The following is a 27,036-nucleotide window of genomic DNA, read 5'->3' on the forward strand; positions in this document are numbered from 1 at the left end:
CCTCTTAGTACCCTTCTCCACCACCGCCAACTCCAGGCTCCACCCATTCTGCCTCGCCTCACCCTTTGCTTGGAATAAACTTCCTGAGCCCCCCTACGCCAAGCCCCCTTCCTACCCATCTTCAAATCCTTGCTCAAAGCCCACCTCTTCAATGTTGCCTTCGGCACCTAACCTTTTTACCTTTCAGGAAATCTAGACTGCCCCTACTTGACTGACTGTACATTTGTCCTTTAGATTGTAAGCTCTTTGAGCAGGGACTGTCCTATGTTAAATTGTACAGCGTTGCGTAACCCTAGTAGCGCTCTAGAAATGTTAAATAGTAGTAGTAGTGGTATATTGCCAGTACTTGTGACCTGGATTGACCAATGTTGGAAACAGGATAGTGGGCTTGATGGACCTTTGGTCTGTCTCAGCATTGCAAGGCTTATGTTCTCATGGTGCAGGGTTTGGAATCCCCACAGTGCCAATATTCTGCTGCAACCCTACACTACTTCCTCCCAGCACTTCTTAATGCATAGATTTGTTTACACATGCACAAACAATCGTATGCAGATGAATGAATAAGGCAGGCAGACAGACATACTTTCCCTAATAGGCACTATTACTAGAGCAAGACATGCCTCAAAAGTAATACATCATTACCGAAAATTAAATATAACATTACCCAAATCTAAATACATTTAGGTGGTTAGTTTAGAAAACCAATGGGCTGCATTAGGGGCTTATAGCCCATTTAGGGCCTCTTGTACAAAGCCATGCTACCGATTCTCTCTCGCCCATTCAATTCCTATGGGCTTCCTCTCATTTGCCGCATGGGAATCACTAGCGTGGCTTTGTAAAAGAAGTCCTTAGTTATTTTTAAACAAATGAGAGATCTGCATGAAAAAAATATTTATTTACTTGTCCCTGAAACATGTTCAAAACAGAATAATCCATTTGTGCATCTAAAGTGTAAACTTCTACAAAACAGAGGAGGTGAAGATATGATTCCAAGTTCCCCAATGAAAGGAGAGTTTAATTTTACTTCCATTTAATTACAATATATTCCATCTTCATAACACCAGTTGGGGCTCATTTTCAAAGCACTTAGACTTACAAAGTAAGTCTTTGGGGCTCTTTTGCAAAGGCATGGTAGGCTCTACGCACATGCAGTGCCAAAATGAGGCTACCACCAGGCTAGTGCACCCCCTGGCAGTAATTTCAGGTTTGGCACACACTCATACCACCGAGACAAATTATTTTTTTTTATTTCCTACCATACACAGTATTTTCGGCATTAATCAGCAGTTGGTACATGCTGACCAGTCACCGCATGTGAAGCACGTGAGCCCTTATCGCTAGATCAATGGGTGGCGTTAAGGGCTCAGGCCATAAATAGGCGAGCACCGGTTTCAATTTTACCAGAGGCCTTTTTCCTGGCCCATTGAAAGAAAGCTCATTTTCCCAGACACAGTAAAAACTGGCCAAAAACACACACCCACACTACCATAGGCCACTTTTGTCGAGCTTAGTAAAAGGACCCCTAAGTGCTTTGAAAATATGCCTCCAGGCTTCCCAAGGCAGATTGCAACAACAGCTAAGATGAACCTGTCAGAAAACAGGATATCCTCACTTAAATTTGCTGTATTCTATAGAACAGTGTAGAAAAATAAGCACAAAATACAAAGTTTTATTACTACTGTTTCTACCAGCTACAAATAATTTTTAAGCTGTTTTAGTGACATTCAATTTTATTTAATGATACATATCAGATATGGGAAGCTTTCAAATAAAAAAAGCTGTCAAATTAGTAGAAAAAAACCCCCAAAACTTTTATCCTCCATATTTAAGGCACTGCCTATCCAACTGGAACAGCTTTAGTCTTTCAATAGCATTTGCTATTGTTTTGGGTGAACTACAATGGCAGCAAGCTCTGCCTACTGGCTTCAGCCCACATAATGGGCTAGATAGGCTCATGCCGTCTCCTGTCTCAGTCTAACCTCCTTGGAACCTGCTTGTCCCTAGGGATTGAAAACACAATATTGAAGCATTACCCCCCCCCCCCCCCCCCCCCCCGCAGTAATGCAGTCGAATGACTCCCTCTCAGCTTACAGGCAACAGTGGTGCACATGTATGCACATATCTAGGCATGGCCACATACATCAGCTTTAGGGCTTGTGTAAGTGGTCATGCTTAGATGTATATATGTTCTCTGCCATTTGTGGTAGTATAGTATTCTGTACATAAATGTGGATGCCTTCTTTTCTTTGTACAAAAGGCTTAAGTAGAGGAGTGTGGTAAAACTGAGGAAAATCATAGAGATCTACAACCTATACTCCAGGAGGATGAATTACTGAAAGAGATATTCCCATCCCCACCAGTACTGGCCTTCCGACAGCCACCCAACTTAAAACACAAGCTAATCAGAAGTAAACTTCCATCACAGACTGAAAAGGAACAGAAGGGCACACGTCCCTGTAATTTATCCAGTTGCAAACTATGCCAAAATATTTCACAGGACCCCACAGTTATCCACAAAGGAAAGATATTCAACATAAAGGGATCTTTCACTTGCTCATCTTCCAATGTGGTATATATCATTCAGTGTAAAAAATGTAACGAAGGATGCTATATTGGAGAAACAGGCCAGATGCTTAAGACAAGATTCAATTTACATAGACATCACATGAACAATACAGCCAGTAGGGCCCCCACCCCGGTGGGACAGCACTTCACAGAACCAGGACACTGTACCAGTGATTTCACAGCGAGAATACTGAAAGGTAACTTTAAAACCATACAAGAACATAAGACCTTTGAAGTCAGAATGATTGAATATTTTAACACCCAACAGAAAGGACTTAAGGATCTGGGGTTCCTAGCCCATTATAAACCATAAAGCTGTATGTCTCTGTTGATCACCCCACCCCTCACCTATCCACACCCATCCTGTTAGAATATCAATGATATGCTTTGATGTCCCCATGCATACCTCCTACCCACCCCCATCCTCCCACCCTGTCAGACTGTCATAGTAATGCTTGAATGTTTTCACTTATATACACTGTCAGCTAGCACATTTGCTTATTTCTGATCTGACGAAGAAGGGCAACCTTCGAAAGCTAATCAAGAAATGTATTAAGTTATGTCCAATAAAAAAAGGTATCATCTTATTTTCTTTTCCATGTTTTATTTTGTTTGATTTCTATTGATGCAAAAGGCTTAAAGTAGATGCCAATACCAACACCTATAGTAGGCACCCAATGACTCCAGTGTGCTGTTATTAGATCTCACTGTGGGATTCCTGTGGATGCAAATGCTGTAAAATCTGTCTTTCATAAGTAAACAGTCACTGTTGGGACCCTCCCCCCCCCCAAGCACTATTTCCAGCCTGAGTGAGTTCCTGCGCATTGACTCTTTTGTTTATGTAGCATTTCATGTTGATTTTCATACCATATCCATCTAAATCTGGGGATTCTGAGACAAAATTACACCAAAGCGAGGAATAACTGTCCAGTGAAGTGAAACACCCCAGCCCAGTCAACATTAGAATCTGCTGGACCACACTTAATAAATACTCTAATAACTCAGCAGTGTTGATACAATGAGTTGTAAGGAGAAACTTTCTAGGACTGCTCAGGCACCTATTATTGGAACTTCTGCTGTGGATGCTGAGTGTGTGGTAGAGAACAGAAGGTTCCGAATGTATATAGAGATTTTGTCCCATCCTATAGATTTCACACTTTACAGTACACCTACATAAAATAATTGACTGAAGGATGCTATCAAATAATGATAATAGTAGTTTTACAGACTGGTTGAAACTGATCAAGGTTTTTGTGGGAGTTTTCTAGTAGTGGCATTTATAGTGAGGAGATGCGGATGGGTTTGATGTCTGGAAATGTCACTTTGGCTTGCCATCTCCATACTCACCTTCTCTACCTAGAAATGTAAGTGCATCTTTCCCCCTCTTCTTCCTGTGCTGCCTTGGGGGTGAGGAGGAAGGAGAGAAATTACTGGAAAGAAGAGTTTCTATTATCTGTTCCAGCACCTCATCTCCTGTAATTGCTAGTTGCCCCCAGTTATGTTGCTCTTTTTGGGGGTGGGGGGAGACAGGAGAGAAGAAGGGGCTGGAGCTGACTCTGTGGTGTCCCTTTGCAAATGTCCCACTGTACTACTGCTGTAAAGTTAAGCTCACACCTAAACAAAACTGAGTGCCCCTTTGAATAGCTTTAGACATTCTACTGAAGATTCAATAAAACGAACATAGGCTTAACTTTGTCAGAATAGAGAAAAAACCCATTACCATTTGATGGCCACATAAACTTTGGAAACAGCAGTTCCTTTATCATTGCCTTAATGTTAGTTGTCTTGTTAACAGGCATATATACCCCGTGATTCTATATATCATGCTGAGATTTCTGCGTGGAAGTTGAAGCGTACTCTATAACAATGTGCATAAGCTAATTAGTTAACAAGCTAATCAGCATTGATAATTGGATGTTAACCAATTATCAGCAATAATTGGCAGTAATTAGAATTTACACGCAGAACTGTCTAAGTGTATTCTGTAACATGCGTGTAAATTCTAAGTTGTGTAGTTGAAAAGTGGGTGTGACCATAGGCATGGAATGGGTGGGTTGTGTTTCTAAAATTTATGCGCATTGTCGTAGGATACACCCCGTCCGTACATAATTTAGAGTCGGGATTTACATTGAGTTTTACTTGGCGTAATTGCCCATGACTAAATTTAGTCAGACAGAGCAACGCTCAGCGTATTCTATGTACCATGCAGAAATTTAGGCATATTCTATCAAATATGCCTGAATTAAGGTGTACTTTATAGAATATGCTTAGGCAAATTTCATTTCTATGCCAATTTTTTAGGTGTGATATATAGTATCTAGTCCATAATGATTTCCTTCATCCCAGTCAATATTTCTACAGTATTGAGTTCGGGTGTGTGCTTCTGAATTGTTTGCGTCGGTAGACTAATGCATCACGTGCAGATAAATAACACTATATTTGTACGCCAGTGGAAAAGTGATTTGTAAAAATAATTAAATCATTAAAAGGCGAAGTAGTTGAATGATTTGGAGTGGATTATATATTATGTAAATGAACTGTGCACTGATTTCTGTGGAGCGTTGTGTGTCTGCTGTTAAATCTGCATGATGTGTGAGGCCCGATCGCACTTGAAACGTGTGAAGAGGTATTTTGTGCATGTGTGCCTGTGTGTGACGCTATAGTGCACTCTCACACACACACACACACACACACACACACACACAACTCCAAGTTCTCAGGCTGAACTGCGAGAGGCTCCAGCCTCAGAGCGTCTTCTCGCCGCAGCATCAGCAGAGCCAGCGCCCAGGCCTGACAGCCCCCCCTGCAAGAGACAGACAGCTATGGCCAGGAACCGCAAGGAAAGGAACAGCTGGGGTGCGTACGGTGGTTCCTTAAACCTCTCCCCTCGCTTAGCACTACAGGTGGGCTGCACGTCTCTTCCAGGAGCTGCCCTAAGGACGCTCTGACAGTAGGTGATTGTTGTCAAGGCGGTTGCAGGGGCGGAATCTGCTGACCATAATCCCCGATCTTGACGTGCTGTTGGGGCTGGCGCTGTCAGTTGATACTGTGGTGGGTTTAGGTGCGGGAAAGGGAAGGGAAGGCCAGGCCTCGCAGCATTTGGACAGCGACTGCAGCTTAGGGCTCTGGGGGAGGGGGATCCCGGCTGCCACACTGACTGGCATTGCTGGAAGTCGGGCTGTCTGAGCCCTTGATGCCCTCCTGTCACTGTACCCCCGAGGTTGCATACCTACCTTAAAAAAAAAAAAACCCAACAACAACAACCCTGCAGGGTAGGGAGCACGAAGGGGTTAAAAGGAACCGTGATCTCTATAAAGGAAAATCGGTGCTGAAAAGACAGCAGTAGCGGTAGGGCTGAAATGACGCCAGGCGCACCTCCTAATTTGTGAGACACAAGGAGCAAGTTCCCACGTACCATCTTTTGCTTTTGATGTACGCACAGGCATAAAATATGTTAAATGCTGTTTAAAAACAAAAATTCTGGATTGAGATTGCTGAGCCACTTGGATCGCCGGCTGATGAACTGTTTCAGAATCCAGTCGCGATTCTAGTTGACAAAAAAATGGGAGATGTGTCTGGGCATTGAGTGGGATATGGGTGGAGCATACTGTATATTCTGTATCACATAGGCACGTAGTACATACAGTAAAGCTGGCTGAGCCAGATGAGTCAAATATACAGACTGTGTAAAGGAATCAGCAATTCCTCACCATTACAGATACCATTTGATAGAGCAGAAGATGCGTTTTTGATACCCCCTTTCTCTGGGACTGTGGATCAGCCCTTGCTAGTTTTGTGTTCGCCGCATGAGACGACTCTTTGTATTTAAGAAGTACCAAGCACCAGCTTGGAGGAGCCCAGCAGTAGTTTATAATTACTGGCACACTGCTGTTGAAATATTTCGTGAGAAAGCTAAGGTGTGTTGTTCAGATTTTACATTGGAGGTTTTATGGTCAAATATTATTTGTAGTCACAATGGCTTTATAGGTGCAAGTATTTGAGGGTTTGCAGGATGGGTAAGTGCAATGGGGGAGAATCTACAGAGTGGTGAATGCTTAAGAGGTGTGTGGGTTAGTGCATGGAGAGAAGGGTAAGGGGGGTACATTGCAGACTAAAGGAGGTACAATTTGGGGGGACAATTGTGACTAAAGGAGTTATATTTTTGCGTGATTCAGAGTGCCGTCACTAACTTCCTGGTGGCCACTTTGATCAGCAATGTACCCTTCCCTCCATGCACTCACCCACACACCTCTTATGCATTTACCACTCTGTAGATTCTTCCCCATTGCACTTATTCATCCTGCGAACCTTCTCCCCTCTACTCACTACCCTTCTTGTTCTCCTAACAAACACACACTCTCACCCTGGTCTTCCCCCTTTCCAATTAACTCACCATCACCAGACCTCCCCATGTTATACCCAGCCAACACCTCTATTACCATCCAGTCACCCAACTTGGTGGCTGGCTTATATGTATGGGGGGGGGGGGGAGGAGAACAGATAACAATAGGATGATCATGGGGAGGGAGGGAAGAAGTGGATTGGGTGGCTTTCTTTCCCACCTCTCCTACTGTTCAGGATTCACTGACTACCACTGTCTGCCTCTCCACCCAGTCATGCCAACCTGTGAGTTTGAGCCATGCAGTGCCCATGCTCCCTTGCTCTCCTCTTTCCTGTGAGAAGAGTGTAGGCACCACATGACTCTAACACACTGAGGTCCAGATGCATTAAAGACATTGGTAATTCCCGTTCCCTACCGATTCCATAGCGAATCGGTAGGGAACGGGAATGCATCAACGATAGGGAATGCAAATGAGCTACTCATTGTAGCTCACTTGCATTCTCTAGTCCTTCGATACCTGAGTCGGAGAATCGGGACGTCCCTTTAGATTAGGCTCCTCTTCCTGGTCTCTTCAGCCAATCAAAGCGGGCTTAGCTGGCTGTTGTCAGCGAAACGCGCTCTGATTGGCTGAAGAGACCAGGAAGAGGAGCCTAATCTAAAGGGATGTCCCGATTCTCCGGCAACCAGGAAAATATAAAAATTTCGCTGTGGAGGGGTAAGTGGCGCGGCGAAGACTAAATAGAAGGGGGGAAAAAACACGAGCACCGGCAGAGCAAAAAACTGCGAAAAAAAATACGTCTCTCAGAAGCGCAGGGAGAGTACGTCCTTAAAGGACGCCCCTCACATGCGCTCCCTGCTTTTTTTTTTTCTTTTTTACCTTTTTTGGGGGCCCTTTTCCCTTCCGATTCCCTCACAGGAGCCCTACCAAGAGGTCAGACATCTCGTTAGGGTTCCTACGGTAAGGGAATCGGAAAAACGGTAGTGCATCTCATTATAATGGGCTGCAACGGTAGTGCAGCTCATTATAATAGCTTTTCAATCATTTGCATTCCGTTTTCATTGCCTGCTACCGTGGCAGGGAAAATGCCCTTAGTGCATGCCCGGGGTGAACTACTTGCATTTTAAACTGGCTGGAACCAGTTTAAAACGCAAGTTGTGGGCTTGTTAGGTTTTGTGCATCTGGGCCTGAGCCTTGGAAGTGGTAGATCAGGAACCCTCAAATAAAGAGCAGGTCAACGGCAGTCAGCAAGTCCCCCAACAATGGCAGCTGGTGTGCCCACAAAAAAAAAAAAACTGTTGATGACCACTTCTGAAAAAATGTGGTTTAAAGGAATTCCTTGAGCTGTAACAAACTGTTCTAAATATCATGTATTTTCTGAGCTAGTGCTTCCTAAAACGTCACTGAACTCCAGACAATAACTAAAACAAAACCGCAGACCTCCATTCATTTTCCTGTGCTGTGCTATACAGTTCTTATATTCCACTAGGTTCCATTAAAATTCTAGTCAGTCACGAACAGAAGAAAAACTTCACAGATAGGATGCACCAGCTCCCCCCCCCCCCCCCCAAAAAAAAAAAAAAAAAACAGTAGAGGAACAAAAAAGAAACCTCTCACAGATGGTGTCCAAAAAGCTTTCTTTATTTCAGTAAACTTCAAGAACAATAAAGGAGACCTGACACGACTCGTGTTTCGGCCCTACTGGCCTGCATCAGGGGTCTAGGAATTTGTCATGTCTTATATAGTCCCAGAAAAGTTAATCAAAAAAAAGTCTCCACTTGGTAATCATTGAAAAAACAGAACAGCAATGCACTGGTAAAACGCAGTATACATAAAGTAAAAAAGGGATTGTAAGCAGGTAACAATAGAAAAAGATAAACCTGCATTCCAGAATTACATCAGTAGTCTTTTGATATTCTTTATCCTACCATCAGTTACATCTTATCTGCAAATAAAAGAGTTTTTAAAGGATGCATGTCTGAATTTTCCTGATCCCTCCATCATCCCCTTCTTCTCCTCCCTCTGCCACCCCCCCCCCCCCCCCCCCAGTCACCCAAACTGGAAAAGCAGAGGCGGAACCTGCAGTAGGAATAGAAGCAACACAGAGCATGTGAGTCAGTTTGCATTCACAGGCCCAGGCCCTCTGCACAGGTTTCCAGTCAGAGCCCACACAGGAGAAGGAGACAGGGTCTGCAAGGACTCATGGGCCCCACATCGCATACTACTCTCCACTGCAGGTTAGAGTGGAGGTTCACAAGGAGTGGGATTAGAGATCCATGCAGTAGTGTATCCACTAACTTTAATACTCCAGCTGGAAACAGTTTGGAAACCAAGGATCTAATTCTCAGTAACCATAGCTCAGCCACTTCTAGAGAAGGATAGTTAACTGTTGACTGTAGCTGTAATTGTAATAATTTAAAAATGAGAGCCATAGCAATATAATGCTAGAACACTACTATGTCATTATCGTAGTTTGCCTTTTTAAAGAAAATTTCATGAAAGGTTCAGACTTTGAAATGTAATGTGTTGCTTTCTTAGAGCTTCCTCAACCTGGAGAAACAGCAACAAAATACAGGCAGTGTGATGTGAACACTGGCACCCAGAGTAGAAACTGAAACACATAATGGAGCTTCCAGTAAATGGTACAGCACTGTAACAGGGGAAAAAAAAGAGCTTTTAATTTGCCATTTCAAAAATGTACTTTCTATATCTTTGAGCAGCTTCCAGGCACAAGTCAATCTTTGGAGCACATTTTGCAGTAGGATCCTTAAGGCTATTAAAACACTTGTTCTCTGACAAATATTATTTCAGCATTTATACAGTGCCCTAAATTAGAATTTGTACAAAAAAATTGGATCTGGTGTCATGAGTCATTGCCCTAAATGGCCTATACTCATACTCTAAGGGCTAGGTATATTAAACACTTCTACCATAGACACATCAGACCCCAAGTCGGTGCTTACCAAACTTTTATCCAATTTGATCCAACATGCTGATGAAAACAAGATAGCGGACCTCCACATCTCCCTTGCCCCCCTTACCCATTTCTTCCTCCCTCCACTAATCCAAAGCATGAAGATAAAAGCAGCAGTGATAACAGCAGCAGCAGTCAGCTCAGGGTCCCGTGAGTCAGCGTGCACTCAAGACTCTAACGCTCTGCACGGATTTCTAGTCTTACAGGAAGTCCACAGAAAAGGAGAGGGAACATCTCCACCTTTGTACCTGTGGGGAAATAAGGAGCATTTTATCACAGGGCACCTAGTTAAAAGGGCAGAAAGGTGCCTATTTTATAAAGACACATAGGTGTTCCTGTGTCTTCATTAAAATACTAGCTCAAACCCTGCAGAGAACACACCTACATGGAAGGCACAGACATTATTTTTTAAATAAGATTTATTTTAAAAGTTTATATCCCATATCAACTACAATTCTGAGGACCTTATAACAGCCCATACCCAGTATCATTCACTTGCAAACATTAAGCAAAAACATAAAACACCAGTTTAAAAATATAACCATACCAATAAGAAAATGTAAGCTAAAATAAACAACCTTGTGAAAAATCATGACTCTGCCCATGGTCTGTCCTAATTCTCCCCCGAGTATACATACCTACTGTAAAAGCGTGTGCAGGCTTGCACCATGCGTACTTTTAGGCGTAACCAGATTTTAACAGCTCATTTCATGCCTAAAACAACATTCTAGGTGCAAAAATTATTTGTAAAATTACCCTTTTACAGTACATTGAGCCCTACCTGATTAAGATCGGGGTACTAATGTTTGCAAGGACTTCCAGCAATGTGTAATTGCTAAACATCTAAAACCAGCAGTTGTATGTAAGACTTGTGTCACTCTATGAAGCACAACAGATGTCTTTAGTCTCTAGAACTGGTGGTTCCAGGGCAGTAAGCAGAACTAAACACCAAAGGGGTAGTAATGAGATAGTAGCCATAAGTACATAAGTAATGCCACACTGGGAAAAAAGACCAAGGGTCCATCGAGCCCAGCATCCTGTCCACGACAGCGGCCAATCCAGGCCAAGGGCACCTGGCAAGCTTCCCAAACGTACAAAGGCCATACTTGTTATTCCTGGAATTGTGGATTTTTCCCAAGTCCATTTAGTAGTGGTTTATGGACTTGTTCTTTAGGAAACCGTCTAACCCCTTTTAAACTCTGCTAAGCTAACAGCCTTCACCACGTTATCTGGCAACGAATTCCAGAATTTAATTACATGTTGGATGAAGAAAAATTTTCTCCAATTTGTTTTAAATTTACTACACTGTAGTTTAATCGCATGCCCCCTAGTCCTAGTATTTTTGGAAAGCATGAACAGATGATTCACATCCACCTGTTCCACTCCACTCATTATTTTATATACTTCTATCATGTCTCCCCTCAGCCGTCTCTTCTCCAAGCTGAAAAGCCCTAGCCTCCTTAGTCTTTCTCCATTGATTTTCTCTTTTCCCCCATTTTCTTTCCACTTATTTGTCTGGGTGAGTTATGTTCCCTCACAGAGTGAAAGCTGAAAAGGACACCTCTGAAGAGGCTGAACCCTCCAATGTTATCCTAAAGCCTATATAGAGGGATCTTCCACTTTTTCCCCCTCCCCCCAAACACAAGAATATTACCTTTCTGATGTAACTGAGTCCCACTGACCCCATCAGACATGAGACTGAAAGAAGAGTTTCCTGCATCACCACAGAAATCACTGCCAGTAAGGCACCATGTCAAAGAGCAACTCTGGTTTATTCTCATTGATGAAACCATCTATATAGCACTCGTGACACTTCTTTTGGGTACCCAGTCAAAATAGACCCGACAAAAAAGCTCCATACAAAAAACGTTCCCGATATAATAGCCCCTGACATAACAGCCACTGTCAAAATGGCCTGCCCACAATATAGCACTTGACAAATTAGCCCCCTGACAAAAGGGCCTGATCAGGCTGCCCAGAATATGGCACTGCATTTTTTTCTAGGGGGCTATTTTGTCTAGGGGCTATTTTGTCACGGGTTATTTTGTGGGAGGGGCCATTTTGTCAAGGGCTATTTTGTTACCAGGCTGTTTTGTCGGGGTGCCCTTGTTTTGTTATACTGTGTATGTCATAACTACTTAATACTGAATCAGATGTATTAAATTAATCTGCTCATTTGGGGACCCTTTTACTAAAGGGTTGGAGCACAGCAAGACCACCAATCCAGAACTACCACCAGGCTACCGAAGGAGCCCGGTGGTAGTTCCCACTTCCCAGCGCATGCCATTTCCGGTACTACAAAAATATTTTCTATTTTTGTAGTGCCAGTGATTACCTGGCGGTAATTGGGCAGTGGTTACCGCTGGGTTAGTGCAGGAGCCCTCACCGCCACCTCAATGGATGGCGGTAAGTACTCCCCCCTGGAAATGGCCATGCAGTAAGTGGTTCACTTACCACACAGCCATTTCTTAAAAAAAAAAAGACAGCCTTTTACCCACTGTGGTATAAGGGGGATCGGCGCGCATCAAAAACATGTGCTAACACTAGTGCAGGCCCCTTTTTACCACAGCTTAGTAAATGGACCCCTTGGTGTCTATGCTCAGTAAGTTTAACCTATCACAACTAAGGGTGAGCAATGCAAAACCTTTCCCGATAAACACAGAATGGGAGCATGTTTTAGATCAGGTCAATGCACTTACAAAGTGCTCTCTGATCCAGAAAATGCAAGGCACATACAACGTGAAAGGTTTCCCTTTGTGGGGTGGAGTAAAGCCTATATAATACTTTTCACTGAGATAGATCTTGGATGAAATTATTATTAGATTATTTTTAGCATGGGGTATGCCAGATTATGATATTTTAAACAGTTTCAGTGTTACATTGGATAATTGTTTGCCTCAGGACTTCTGCTTAGTATACTGCACTAATAGGGTAACAGTGCAAATTTGGGAGTAATTTTATAGCAGCTTGCCTGTATGTGAAGTCTAAAAAAGGTGCATATCTACTTTTATAAAGCAGGCTTCAAGAACCAGCACAAGTAGCATGCGAATTGCCAAGCATAAATTTACACTTGCTCTGAAAAAGATATACATGTGTGCCTATACCTGTGTATTTTCTACAATATGCACACACATTCTCCTTGATTCTATAAAGGTTACCAAACACGGTCTAAAATAGGGGGCACAGAAAAGGGAGGGTCATGGTCGTTTCGGGGCAGATCAGGGGCATGATTTTGAGTTACACGCATAATTGTAGAATAACGGTGCTACGCACATAAATTTAGGTGTGGGCATTTGCACCACATTTTTGTTGGTGCAAATGACCAAGATTCAATTTACACACAAACTCTCTTCTTAAGCTTTAATTGTATAAACCAAGATAAATTTTAGGTGTGGCTTATACAATACCAATTTGTTTAGGCACTATATATATGGAGTCTTAGCCCATTGCAAATACATCATATCTGATGACCTTAAGGTAGCCAAAGCGGTAAGAAAGGTGATGGCAAAAGCTAGAAAAGCTTGGGTGCATAGGGAGAGGAATGGCCAGTAGGAAAAAGGAGGTGATGATGCCCCTATATAAGACTCTGGTGAGATCTCATTTAGAATATTGTGTACAATTCTAGAGATCGCACCGTCAAAAAGCTATAAACAGGATGGAATTGGTCCAGAAGGTGGTTACTAAAGTTGTCAATGCCGGTCTTTGTCATAAAACACAAGGGGATAGACTTAAAAATCTCAATATATATATTTTGGAAGAAAGGTGGGAGAGGAGAGATATGATAGAGATGTTTAAATACCTTCGTGGCATAAATGCATAGGAGATGCCGAAATTCCCATTATATTCCTATGGGTGTCTTGGCGTTTACCGTCAGCTGATTTCTACTGCAAGCTAAAAACGCTACCATGGCTTAATAAAAGACCTCCTTAGGGCTAGATTCTACATATGGCACCAAAACAAATCAGCGCTGAAAAAAGCGCTGTTCTATAAGATTTGCTTAAAGGTAGGCACGGTTTATAGAACAGCATTTATGCCTGGGAATCGTACAAACGTTAGGTGCAGCCATTTGCACCAACTGAAACGTGGTGCAAATATACATGCCTACATTAGGCGTGTATTTCCATTATTCCATAACAACATACATTAATCTTAGAAACACCCTTGTTCCACCCATGACCCTCCCATTTCTGCACCCCCTTTTTCAAATCATGTGTAAAATTTAGGCCCAGATTCTGCGCCTAAATTCACACGTGTAAAGTTCAATGAAATCTAATTAGTGCCAATAATTGTTTGTTAAAAAGCCAATTGTTGGCACTAGTTAACTTGCTATTTAATTAAATTACATGCACAATTTGGCCACATGCAAGTTTTGGTGACTTTTACAGATTAATACAAATCTCTTTACAAAAGGCATGAACAAATAGCTTCTTATTATTATCAGAGCAATAGAAAAGTTGCTTCATCTCAGGAATCAATGTCTAATAGAAAACATGAGAGAAAAATCTTATTTCTAATTGAAACAGTAAAGCAGTGAAAAAATAAAACCCAGTTGAGTAAGAAAAATATTTGTTGTTACCGTTTTCCCAGAACTAATAGCTTTCCTGATGCTGAGATAAGAACCTGGTTGTTTAAGCAGGCTTTTGGACTGTGATTGGTGGCGTGATGATGGAGGTCTGGTGCTCTCTTTCCTTTCCCTATTTACCTCTCTTCCTCTTTAGTTTCTAATTAACCTCATGGCTTTTTCCCTTGTCTTTTTTTGTTCTTTCGAATGTTGTCTGATTGTTGCCTACTTCTTCCGTCTTTGCTGTCTTTATTGGAGTTCTTTTCTCATTCTATCATATGTTATATTATTAAATTGTAAACTGCTTAGCTCTGTGCATCAGTTTAGGCAATATATCAAATGCGATAAAGAATAAAAACATCTTTCATGGTTTTATCCTGTTCCTATGGGAAATTGGCCTTATAAGATCATGTTTCATTGGCTTTCCTGCTCCTGCTCCCATAGGGAAACATGTCAGTTCAGCTAGGAGGCAGAAAGTGCATCCCTGCTACCTTTACTAGTGATAGCACATGGTAAGTGACCATGTTCTAACTGCAATATGCAGCTCACATCCATTTCTCACCCCGCAGCAGACAACACAGTTACTATTGGGCTCATTTTCAAAACAGATAAGCGTCTAAAAAGTGGCATAAAGCAACATTTGGACGTTTTTCTCACAAAAACGTCCAAATCAGTATTTTTGAAACCTATTTCAGACATTTTTTAAAAGTCTGTCAGAAGTGCATCCCAAATCTCAAGGGGGTGTATCAGGGGCGTGTTCAGGGCGGGACTTGGGCGTTCCTGAGACTTAGACGTTTTTCAGCCATAATGGAAGAAAACAAAAATGTCCAGGACTAAAACTAAGACGTTTTGAGCTGGACCTATTTTTATAACGAATAAGGCACAAAAAGGTGCCCTAAAAAACCAGATGACCACTGGAGGGAATCAGGGATGACCTCCCCTTATTCCCCCAGTAGTCAATAACCTCCTTCCACCCCCCAAAAATGTGATGAAAAACATTACTTGCCAGCCTCTGTGCCAGCCTCAGATGTTATACTCAGGTCCATTAGAACAGCATGCAGGTCCCTGGAGTAGTCTATTGATGGGTGCAGTGCACTGCAGACAGGTGGACCCAGGCTTCTACCTCCCCCTACCTGTTACAGTTGTGGAGGAAACTGTGAACCCTCCAAAACTCACCAGAAACCCACTGTACCCACATATAGGTGCACCCTTCACCCATAAGGGCTTTGGTAGTGGTGTACAGTTGGGGGTAGTGGGTTTTGGATGGGTTTTGGCAGTGGCGTTCCTAGGGGGGGGCGGGGGGGCGGTCCGCCCTGGGTGCACACCGCTGGGGGGGTGCCACGTGCCTGTCAGCGCCGCTCATTCCGTGCTCCCTCTGCCCCGGAACAGGTTACTTCCTGTTCCGGGGCAGAGGGAGCATGGAATGAGCGAAGCCGACAGGCGCGCGGCACCCCCCCCCCCCAGCAGGTAAAAATGCACCCGGGGGGGAGGTGTCGTTTCGCTGGGGGGGGTGCATCGGCAATCCACCCCGGGTGTCAGCCGCCCTAGGAACGCCACTGGGTTTTGGGGGTCTCAGCAGACAAAGTAAGGGAGCAATGGTGAGATGTGTACCTGGGAGCATTTTATGAAGTCCACTGCAGAGCCCCCTAGGATGCCCTATTGCTTTCCTGGGATGTCAGGGGGACCAGTGTACTAAAAATGCTGGCTTGATTTTGTGCGTTTTGCACTTGGATGCTCTTTTTTCAAAAATGGACCAAAAAATAAAACATCCAAATCACAAAACCTTCTATTTTCGAAAACAAAAGATAGATGTTTTTCTTTTTTGAAAATGACCTTCTTTGCTATTCAGATTTTGGATGTATTTTGCAAAACGTTCAAAGTCGGACTTGGACATCATATCGAAAATGCCCCTCCACGTGAATTAGCCTGCGCTGTCATGTCAGTGTGGAAACTGTTACTGCAGGTCAAGCGCTAACAGTTACTTTGCACTAATTCACATGCTAACTGCTTAGCACATTTTAGGAAAAGGGCCTTAAATGGACAGTGAAGTGACTTGCCAAAGGTGACAGAGAGTGTCCTTGGAGAGAAAGGTTTGAACCCTGGCTTCCCTGGTTCTCAGCCTCCTGCACTAATCATTAGGCTGCTTCTACACTTCTGAGTAGGTTTCAAGTGCTATGTTCCCTTTGTTAGGCTAAAGTAAAATGAGTAAGCCTTGCCAGGGCCAGATTTTTAAAATACACGTCCATAGAAACTTGAAGGGGGTATTGTCTTCCTATATGCTGACCTCCCACTTCATCTTGTAGATCTTCCTAAGGCCTAGACAACAACTTCAAGGAAGCACCATGGGGCCTGTGATCCAGTGTGGACACTCAGATCCTGGTCATCCTTCACCACATATGTTTTCTGTTACTAGATAAACCCAGGCTTCTGTAGGGCCTGTGAGGGTGCACACTGGAAGGCAGGCCTTTGCATGGAGATGATCCTTCAAGACCCTGCAGTTGCTGTTACTATGGTTACCAGGAGGACTGGATAGAGACATAGGCAACTTTGGCACCACAGGCAGCTGTCTATGCTTAAACAGGGAGAAAAATCACATAGAATGTTTGATGGCTAAATGAATAAAACTTTGGGGCCCTTTTACTAAAGTGAAGTTAGGTTTACACAAAACAAGTATCTAAATATTCCTTCTTTCCGCATTATTGGTCATGACACCATTAGGAACAAATTTTTTAGTGTAGTAGCTCCCACCCTTTGGAACTCCTTGCCAATACCTTTGAGACTAGAACATTTCCACCAAAAATTTCAAACAAGGGCTGAAGACTTTCCTATTCCAAGATGCATTTGAGACTTAAATTCTAATCAATATATACAAACTGATATATTTCTCCTTCCTCCAAACTGCCTTGCCTCTCTACCCCTCCCGGCAAGCAAGGCATGATCCAACACTGGAATAATTATTTTTTCCCTTTAATATCTTAATCTTATTCTCTCTCTCTCTTTTTTTTTTAATCCATTTACTTTCAGAATTTCTATTTTTTTTTCTCTATCCTACTATGCTTACATTTTATTAAATTGTAAACTGCTCAGAAAGTTCGCCTATGAATGGTATATCAAGATCTAAATAAGCTTGAAACTTGCAAGAACTAGTGTAAGGCAAGTGCAAAGACTATGCAGTAAATGCAGGGGGCATGACCAGCATCTGCCCTGCATGTACTACTACTACTACTACTACTTGACATTTCTAAAGCGCTACTAGGGTTACGCAGCGCTGTACAATTTAACATAGAAGGACAGTCCCTGCTCAAAGGAGCTTACAATCTAAAGGACAAATGTACAGTCAGTCAAATAGGGGCAGTCTAGGTTTCCTGAAAGGTATAAAGGTTAGGTGCCGAAAGCAACTTTGAAGAGGTGGGCTTTGAGCAAGGATTTGAAGATGGGTAGGGAGGGGGCTTGGCGTAAGGGCTCAGGAAGTTGATTCCAAGCATAGGGTGAGGCGAGGCAGAATGAGCGGAGCCTGGAGTTGGTGGTGGTGGAGAAGGGTACTGAGAGGAGGGATTTGTCCTGTGAGCGGAGGTTACGGGCGTGAACGTAAGGGAAAATGAGGGTAGAGAGGTAATGAGGGGCTGCAGACTGAGTGCATTTGTAGGTAAGAAGGAGAAGCTTGAACTGTATGCGGTATCTGATTGGAAGCCAGTGAAGTGACCTGAGAAGAGGGGTGATATGAGTATATCGGTTCAGGCGGAATATAAGACGTGCAGCAGAGTTCTGAACAGATTGAAGGGGGGATAGATGGCTAAGTGGGAGGCCAGTAAGGAGTAGGTTGCAGTAGTCAAGGCGAGAGGTAATGAGAGCATGGACGAGAGTACGGGTGGTGTGCTCAGAGAGGAAAGGGCGAATTTTGCTGATGTTAAAGAGAAAGAAGCGACAGGTCTTGGCTATCTGCTGGATATGTGCAGAGAAGGAGAGGGAGGAGTCGAAGATGACTCCGAGGTTGCGGGCAGATGAAACGGGGAGGATGAGGGTGCCATCAACTGAGATAGAGAGTGGAGGAAGAGGAGAAGTGGGTTTTGGTGGAAAGACGATAAGCTTGGTCTTGGACATGTTCAGTTTCAGGTGGCGGTTGGACATCCATGCAGCAATGTCGGATAAGCAGGCCGATACCTTGGCCTGGGTCTCTGCGGTGATGTCTGGTGTGGAGAGATATAGCTGGGTGTCATCAGCATAAAGATGATACTGGAAACCATAAGATGAGATCAGTGAGCCCAGGGAAGAGGTGTAGATTGAAAAAAGAAGGGGTCCAAGGACAGATCCCTGGGGAACTCCAACAGAGAGCGGGATGGGGGTGGAGGAAGATCCATGAGAGTGTACTCTGAAGGTGTGGTGGGAGAGATAGGAGGAGAACCAGGAGAGGACAGAACCCTGGAACCCAAATGAGGACAGTGTGGCAAGAAGTAAATCATGATTGACAGTATCAAAAGCAGTGGATAGATCAAGGAGGATGAGGATGGAGTAGTGGCCTCTGGATTTGGCAAGGAACAGGTCATTACAGACTTTAGAGAGTGCCGTTTCTGTCAAGTGTAGAGGGCGAAAACCGGATTGAAGGGGATCGAGGATGGCATGAGAGGAGAGAAAATCAAGGCAGCGGCTGTGAACAGCACGCTCAAGTATTTTGGAGAGGAAGGGTAGGAGGGAGATGGGGCGGTAGTTGGAGGGACTGGTAGGATCAAGTGATGTTTTTTTGAGGAGAGGTGTGACTACGGCGTGCTTGAAGGTGTCAGGGACAGTTGCAGTGGAGAGAGAGAGGTTGAGGATATGACAGATGGAGGTAGTGACAGTATGAGAGATGGTGTTAAGTAAGTTGGTGGGGATGGGATCAGAGGAACAAGTGGTGCATTTCGAGGAGGAAAGAAGGCGGGCGGTTTCCTCCTCGGTGATATCAGGAAAGGAGGAGAAAGAGGCCTGGGTTGGTTGGTTGAGGGAGAGGGTTGAAGGGTGACGAGGAAGAGGTGCCACATAGGGCCTACACTCAATGCATGGGCACCATGTTGCATGCAAAATGGCAGGTAGTGTGGGAGCACCCGACTATCTTCCACTGCATGTAACGTAATGTGGGCCCACTCAAAAATAAATGTAAAAAACAGCACTGCAGCACTAGCTCATCCCTCTCCCACACATCAGTCCCCCAATCTAATCCCCCCTCGCCAGAAACCACAGCACCTGACCCCTCCATCCCCCAATCCGATTGCCCTAGCCCCTCCTTTGATATAAAGCCCCTCCCACAGTTACCCAACTGAACCTTTCCCCCAAACCCCCCTCCCCCCTCCAGACCCTCCAAGAATCCCCAGGACATACCTGGGTCCATCCCTGGTGGGCTAGTGGGACCAGAGGGGAGAGGCCCTCTCCCCTGCTCCTGCCCCATCTGGCTCTGGGTTCCAAAATGTCACCAATGACCCATAGTGGTAGTCTTGTTGTACTACCACTAGGGGTCATGCTTCCATATGATGGCTAACATCTACTGCACAATAAAACCCACATCAGCTGCTTAATACATCTAGGTAAAAGGGTCCCTTATTGATAACTTAATTCAGAGCTGTCAGCAATTTCTTATGTTGAATTAGATTTTGTACTGGGTTTATATTTCAGTTCCTGAAAAGGCAATACAGGAAGCTCAGATAACATATTCATGATTACACACTATTGGACACAGAGCTGCTGCTTGTTTGTAAGTCATAGGTTCTGACCTGGTTTTATAACAAATGTATTTACAGGAAAAATCCCAGAAAACGTAATAGCCCCTGTCCTAGACTGTATTAAAAAATGTGATTATGAGTACATTACGACCAACTCTTGGATTGTGTTATTAACAGGTGGATTTTCAGACAAAAATTATGACTGGAGTTCAGAAGAGGAGGAAGCAGCAGCAGCAGCAGAGAAGAAGGCCGGCCCGGTCCAGGTTCTTGTGGTAAAAGATGACCACTCCTTTGAGCTGGATGAAACTGCTCTGAACCGCATCCTTCTGGCAGAGGCTGTCAGAGACAAAGAGGTGGTTGCTGTATCAGTGGCTGGGGCTTTTAGAAAGGGAAAATCATTCCTGATGGACTTCATGCTGCGATATATGTACAAAATGGTATGTTAGCACGCCTACGGCTGCTCTTTTATTCTGCTGTAGGTATTCTTTGCTTTGGTATTCTTTTTATGAAACGCACCAGGAGCCCTTTCAAATAACATTTTTTTCTCTATTATGTATCTGTGTGGGAGAAAAATATCTTTGGTGAATGAGGCCTGCTATGAGCATATGATATAAAAGAAAATTACCTCCATTGATCACAGCTGTCTAAAATATTGACCCCAGTGCTAACACAGTATTAAGTGCTGTGTAGTGTGAAGGGAAGGAGAAACAAGGAAAGCACACTCCAGCTGGCAAATAAGGCCATTTGAGATTTAAAAAAAAATTAAGCAAATGCCTGCACACCACTTGAATAAATGTAAAATGCAAGATACACAGCCTGTGCATATGTTTTCATCAGGTGCTGCTGTGTAAAAACACCACGCTATTAATGGAAACCCTCTGAGCAGTGACAGGCGCTACCATTAATCAGCAAGGACCAGCCTAGCAATCACATTTTTTTTCTAAAACAAAAGTGGTGGGACAGTATTTCCATCCTCTTCCTAAATCATCCCCCAGCTGTTATTGAAATGAACATGTGGAAGCCACTGCTTGCCCTGGGATTGGTAGCATGGAATGTTTCTACTAATTGGGTTTCTGCCAGGTACTTGTGACCTGGATTGGCCACTGTTGGAAAACAGGATACTGGGCTAGATGGACCATTGGTCTGACCCACTATGGCTATTCTTATGTTCTTATTACAGCTTCATGTCACACACCTTGAAATCGATGCTCACGAGGTCTCCTTGTGATTTAAAACAGATTACAAAGCTGTGGATATACCTCTTGGTTCTTCTCCTGGAGAAGCTGTAGTTCTTTATTGAGTGAGTGAGGAGGGCTGATATAGCCAAAACTTTAGTTTGTACCAAAAATCTAATCTCCTGATAGTTAGTTAATGTCCTCAGTTTTATAACCCCACTCTTTCCCAGTCATGACCTTGCTGATTTCGTTCAGAGTCTCTCGTTTCTTGTGATCAGGGAGTAGCCCACTGGTTAGTGCAGTAGTCTGAGAACCAGCAGAACTGGGTTTGATTCCCACTGCAGCTCCTTGTGACCCTGGGCAGGGCACTTAACCCCACATTGCCCCAGGTACAAAATAAATACCTGTATATAATATGTGAACTGTTTTGATTGTAACCACAGGAAGGCAGCATACTAAGTCCCATTCCCTTTCCCTGTCACTCTTAACTATTGTAAGCTCCGAGGAGTAGGACTGCCTGTTGTGGGGTAATTATAGAAAATGGCCGTTTTTTCAGCCTGGTTGATAAAGGTAACACAGACACCTATATGACTTCATAAAACAGACTTCCAGAGCCATCCCCAACCATGAGGAAATGCTAATGCATAATTATGTATCTGCTCTGAAAAGGAGTATATTTTTATGTATCCCCTAAGCATTTACTCACTTATTTTATTAAATATGCACATATATTGCAACCCTGCCTCTACTCTACCCAAACTCTGTCCCAGGAACACCTACCAGCAGATGCAGAAATGTAGGTACACCCTTTCCATGTGCCTCTTCATTTATGTATATGGCTGCATGATTTTCCAAAGGCCCTTTTCTGCATGTGAAACAGGGTAAACATATTGACAATATTTTATGAAATCACCCCCATGTGTCTTCGTGCAGCCCTACAGTGGTGTTCCTTGGTCAGTTGCAGCTTCGTTCCCCCTCCCACCCCCAGGTGCATCATGACACCCCTGGGTGCAGTGTTGCCCCAACCCCAGGCGCATCACCTCCAAGCCCCCTCAGGTGCATTCTTCTTATCTACTGGGGTGCTGGGAGCAGCCGTGCGGCTGTCGGCTCCGCCAGTTCCCTGCTCCCTCTGCCCTGGAACAGGAAGTAACAGCAGAGGGAGCAGGGAACCAGCAGAGCCAACAGCTGTGCGGCTGCACCCTGCACCCCTTCTGCAGCATGCACCCGAGGTGGACCACTTCACTGAGTCTGAGCTATCTAAGGCCCTCATGATCAAAAGCCCCGTGCTGTTCCAGACAGCGCCCTAAAAATAGCGCCAGGACAGCACAGGGCTTTTCTGTATCGATGATCAAAGATAATGCATGCAAATCTAAGCAGCGCTATTATCTTTGATTATCATGTTTGAGTGCGGAAGAATTGCGCCTCAGCATGCGCTCAGCACAATCCTCCCGCACTTGTTTGACAGGTCTGGGCTGTCAAAAGCCCAAACCTGTCAAACAGCCTGCCGAGGCCCGAACAATGAGGGCTGGAGCTCCGGTGTGTCTCCAGCCCCCCCCCCAAACCCCCAGAAAATGTCGTGGCCAAACCCTCTCCCACCCTCCCACCCAGCGATGGGGGGGGCTGGAGGTCCGGTGGACCTCCGGTCCCCTTGACGATCCCACCCCCTCCATGTTCAGGGAAGGCTGGAGATCCGGTGGGTCTCCAGCCCCCCCAAACCCTCAGAAATCGAGAAGTGGCCGCCTCCGGCCATAGGCTCTCCCACCCTCCCCCCCAGCGACCCGGGGGGGGGGCTGGAGTTCCGGTGGGTCTCCAGCCCCCCAAACCCTCAGAAACCGTTGAGTGGCCGCCTCTGGCCAAAGGTTCTCCCACCCTCCCATCCATCGACTGGGGGTTGGGGGCTGGAGGTCCGGTGGACCTCCAGCCCACCCCAACTCCTCCCCCCCAGCATTCTACTTTGAATACCTGGTGGTGGTGGTCCGTGATGACAACACCCCCTCTTGGCCCCCCTCCAGGCCCCCCTACCTTTCGTTGGAGGAGGGACGCAGCATGCCTGCCTCCCTCCTCTTCCAGTCCACGCCGATGCAAAATGGCACCGCCCAGCACCGCCCATTGCATCCTGGGATGCACTGGGCGGAGCTACATACCATGCAAGGGAATCGCTCCCTTACATGGTATGTAGCCCCGCCCAGTGCATCCCAGGATGCAATGGGCGGTGCTGGGCGGTGCCATTTTGCATCGGCGTGGACTGGAAGAGGAGGGAGGCAGGCATGCTGCGTCCCTCCTCCAACGAAAGGTAGGGGGGCCTGGAGGGGGGCCAAGAGGGGGTGTTGTCAGCACGGACCACCACCACCAGGTATTCGAAGTAGAACGCTGGGGGGGAGGAGTTGGGGTGGGCTGGAGGTCCACCGGACCTCCAGCCCCCAACCCCCCAGTCGATGGATGGGAGGGTGGGAGAACCTTTGGCCAGAGGCGGCCACTCAACAGTTTCTAGGGGTTTGGGGGGCTGGAGACCCACCGGACCTCCAGCCCCCCCCCCCCCCCCATTGCTGGGTGGGAGGGTGGGAGAGCCTTTGGCTGGGGCGCCCACTTCTCGATTTCTGGGGGTTTGGGGGGGGCTTGAGACCCAACGGATCTCCAGCCCTCCCTGAACATGGAGGGGGTGGGATCGTCGGGGGGGGGGCAGGAGGTCCACTGGACCTCCAGCCCCCTGATCGCGTTTGCTTTGGGGGGGAATGGGGGCCTGCCAGCATGCATCTGCATGCTGGACAGGGCTCACCATTCCTCCCCAATGATCCACAAAATCTAACGCCAGCTCGAAGCTGGCGTTGATTTTGCCGTGAGCAGCAACCCAATCTTTGGCGTGCTGGACGCTGATCATTGGGGATGAATGCGTTAAGCGCTGATTAGCATGCATTTGCAAGCTAATTGCTCTAGAAGCCCTGTTTAGCATGCATTTGCATGCTACTTGCGCTAAGAGCCCTCGAGTGCGTTGTTTCAGACGCTCGAGGGCTCTGATTATGGGTCGGCATCAAACTCCGGCGCTAGTATGGCGTTAACAGCCTCTAGCGCCGGAGTTTGCTTTTGATCATGAGGGCCTTACTGTATGTACCAAACATGCAGTAAATACTATACTTATATTGTTTTTTTGTAATCTCTACCTGGTTGTATAAGGGATCACTCCCCACCTCATCTTTCTCTATTATTTTTTTTTTCACCTTGTCTATTTTCTAATGTTGTTGCTTGGTTCTCTTTTGTTCTATGTTATCTTTTCCTTATTTCACCCATCTCTCCCTCATGTCTTCAGATTTCTTTCTTTGATATTTTCTTTCCATTGTTCTTCTTCTATGTCTCTCTCAACCTTCATAGCCAGAATATTCTCTCTCTCTCTCTCTCTTTTCACCCTTCATTTCTCCATGTCCCAGTCATCCATCTTCCCATCTCTTCCCCTCCACCTACCGTTCCTTTATCTTCCTTACACCCCCCCCCCTTATTAGTTTTTTTTAATCTCCCTCTGTTAATCTCCTTCCACTAAAAGGGCTTTCTTTCTATTGCTCTTTCTTGCCACCTCTGAACCCTCTCTTGTCCTCTCTCATGGTAAGTCAAAAGCAGCAGCTGAGCAACTGTTGCAAACACAGAAGCAGAAGGACTCAGGAGATGTAACAGTGAAAGCACTGGGCATCCTGTCCCAGTGACTGCTTTTTTTTTCTCCTTCCCCTTTTCAGACTTCATTTCTAATCAGGAGGATGAGAAGAGAGCTGCTGGGATGGGGAGTGCGGCACTTTCACTAGCTCCACATTCCGTTCAGTGGTATTGACACTGTCCCCCGAATTCTATAAACTTGGGGATCCACTTTTACACTTAGTATGCACAACTGGACTCTCAATTTGTAGAATGTCAGTTGCATGCACAGCTTAGTTCACAGTTCAATTTAGTTGCTATACCGCAGATAGTTAAAAGCATTGAAGCAGTTTACAACCATAAAAATAAAATAAAGAGAAGGTATGGAAACCTATAATACAACTTTTACCTTATAATGGGAAATAATTTAAAATCCAACTAAGATAATAAGAGGGGGGGGGGGGTTATATCTAGAGATAACGAGATATTAGTGACCAGGTCATATCGGGACAACTGCAAGGACAGCTACATGGCAATACTGGTTGCATTTTGATAGGCCAGTTTAAAATAATGGGTCTTAAGCATCACTTTAAAGTTCTTCAATTAATTTTCCTTTCAAAGCTCTAATGGTAGAGAATTCCATAGAGTAAGAGCTGTGACACTGAAGCAAATAGTCCTAGCTCTGTCTGAGTGGATCTGCTTGTGGGAGTTACAAGTAGATGTTGATGTAGAGATTGAAGGGACCTTACTGAGGTATAGGGTATGAGAAAACTGAAAAGAAATGATGGTACCTCGGAATAAAGTTTTTGATGAGCAAGAGCTAGAGTTTTCAACATGATTCAATATGATATAGGGAGCCAATGTTCCTTAATCAGAAGTTCTGATGCGCTATCATGTTTTTTGGCTTCATACTATAGTTGAACTGCTGTATTTTGCACAAGCTGTAGTATTTGTATGTGATAGTGAGGTAATCCTTAGAGTAAGGAATTACAAAAATCCAGTCTAGTCATAATTAGAGTATGCATTAGCAGTCAAATTGATTGAGGGCCTAGAAGAGAACGCACAGTATGAGTTTAACAAAGTACATAAATGAATGTTTGAACTAAAGAAGAAAGATGGCCTGAAAATGTGAGGTGGTTATTTAAAGTAACTCCCAAAATTTTAACAGAATCTCTTAAAGGAACTGAAATATCATGTATAGATGGTAGACAAGGGAGTAGTGGGGGATCACAAAATGGAAAAAAACAGCGGCTGGTGTTTGCAGCATTTAGTTTGAGTCCATTTTCTGATAGCCAGTTTGCAATAACACCCAACTTCTGTGAAATATCAGCAATAATTTGTGGAGATTGAGAATGGAGAGGAAAAGAAGTTGGGTGTCATATGCATATATATTAAATGAAATGCCTAGAGTTTGAATCAACAAGGTAAGCAGAGAAAGAAAAATGTTTAAAAGAATGGGTCCTAATGTGGAAGATTCAGCCCATTCAAACCTGAAATGATCTAGTCTGTAAGTGTGAATGAAGCCACAATAGGACTGACCTTGAGACATCCATGTCTTCCAAATGGCTAAGAAGGATGGAATGTTAGGCAAGGTCGGAGGCCGCACTGATGTCCAGTGACAAAAGCAGGTTTTCATTACCTCTGTCAAAAGTTGTATGGATATAATTTAGCAGTGCTAAAAGAGAGAGTGTTCTGTAGAATAACCATAATTTAATAATTGACTATTAATTGGTACCAGTTGGCAGTTGCATGCTCAACTGACCTTAGTCTTTATTCTAGGAGTTAGTCTTTATTCTAGGAGCTGGGTATTCCTTTTCTGTCATGCACAATGTCTGGGGGATGTGGATGTAGGAGTGGCATGAGTGTGGGGGGGCATGCCTAGGAGTTACACACTCATTCTATAAAATACTACGGGTTATACACCTAATTGCTAAGAGCTAGGTGCAAGCACTTACACCAGCCTTTGACATGGCGTAAGTGCTTATTCTAGTATTAAATTCACGCTCAGCATGCATCACTCTGGCGCCTACATTTTGGCACCATTTATAGAATTTACCCTGTGTGTCTTCATGTCACTTCTTGGCAGGACTGTTGTCAAGAGCGGGTGCCTGTT

General features: G+C 44.5%; 1 protein-coding gene across 1 annotated transcript in view; it reads left to right on the forward strand.

Annotated features, from left to right (window-relative positions):
• Nucleotides 1-5,375: 5,375 nt before the first annotated feature.
• Nucleotides 5,376-27,036, forward strand: part of ATL1 (atlastin GTPase 1) — a 91,788-nt gene continuing 70,127 nt past the window's right edge. Inside the window, exons 1-2 of the mRNA XM_030214352.1 lie at nt 5,376-5,421; nt 20,308-20,567. Of these exons, the coding sequence (XP_030070212.1) occupies nt 5,388-5,421; nt 20,308-20,567 (294 nt within the window). The 5' untranslated portion in view covers nt 5,376-5,387. The remainder of the gene's footprint in view (nt 5,422-20,307; nt 20,568-27,036) is intronic.

The sequence above is a fragment of the Microcaecilia unicolor genome, chromosome 9, assembly GCF_901765095.1.
Source record: "Microcaecilia unicolor chromosome 9, aMicUni1.1, whole genome shotgun sequence".
Lineage (NCBI taxonomy): Eukaryota > Metazoa > Chordata > Amphibia > Gymnophiona > Siphonopidae > Microcaecilia > Microcaecilia unicolor.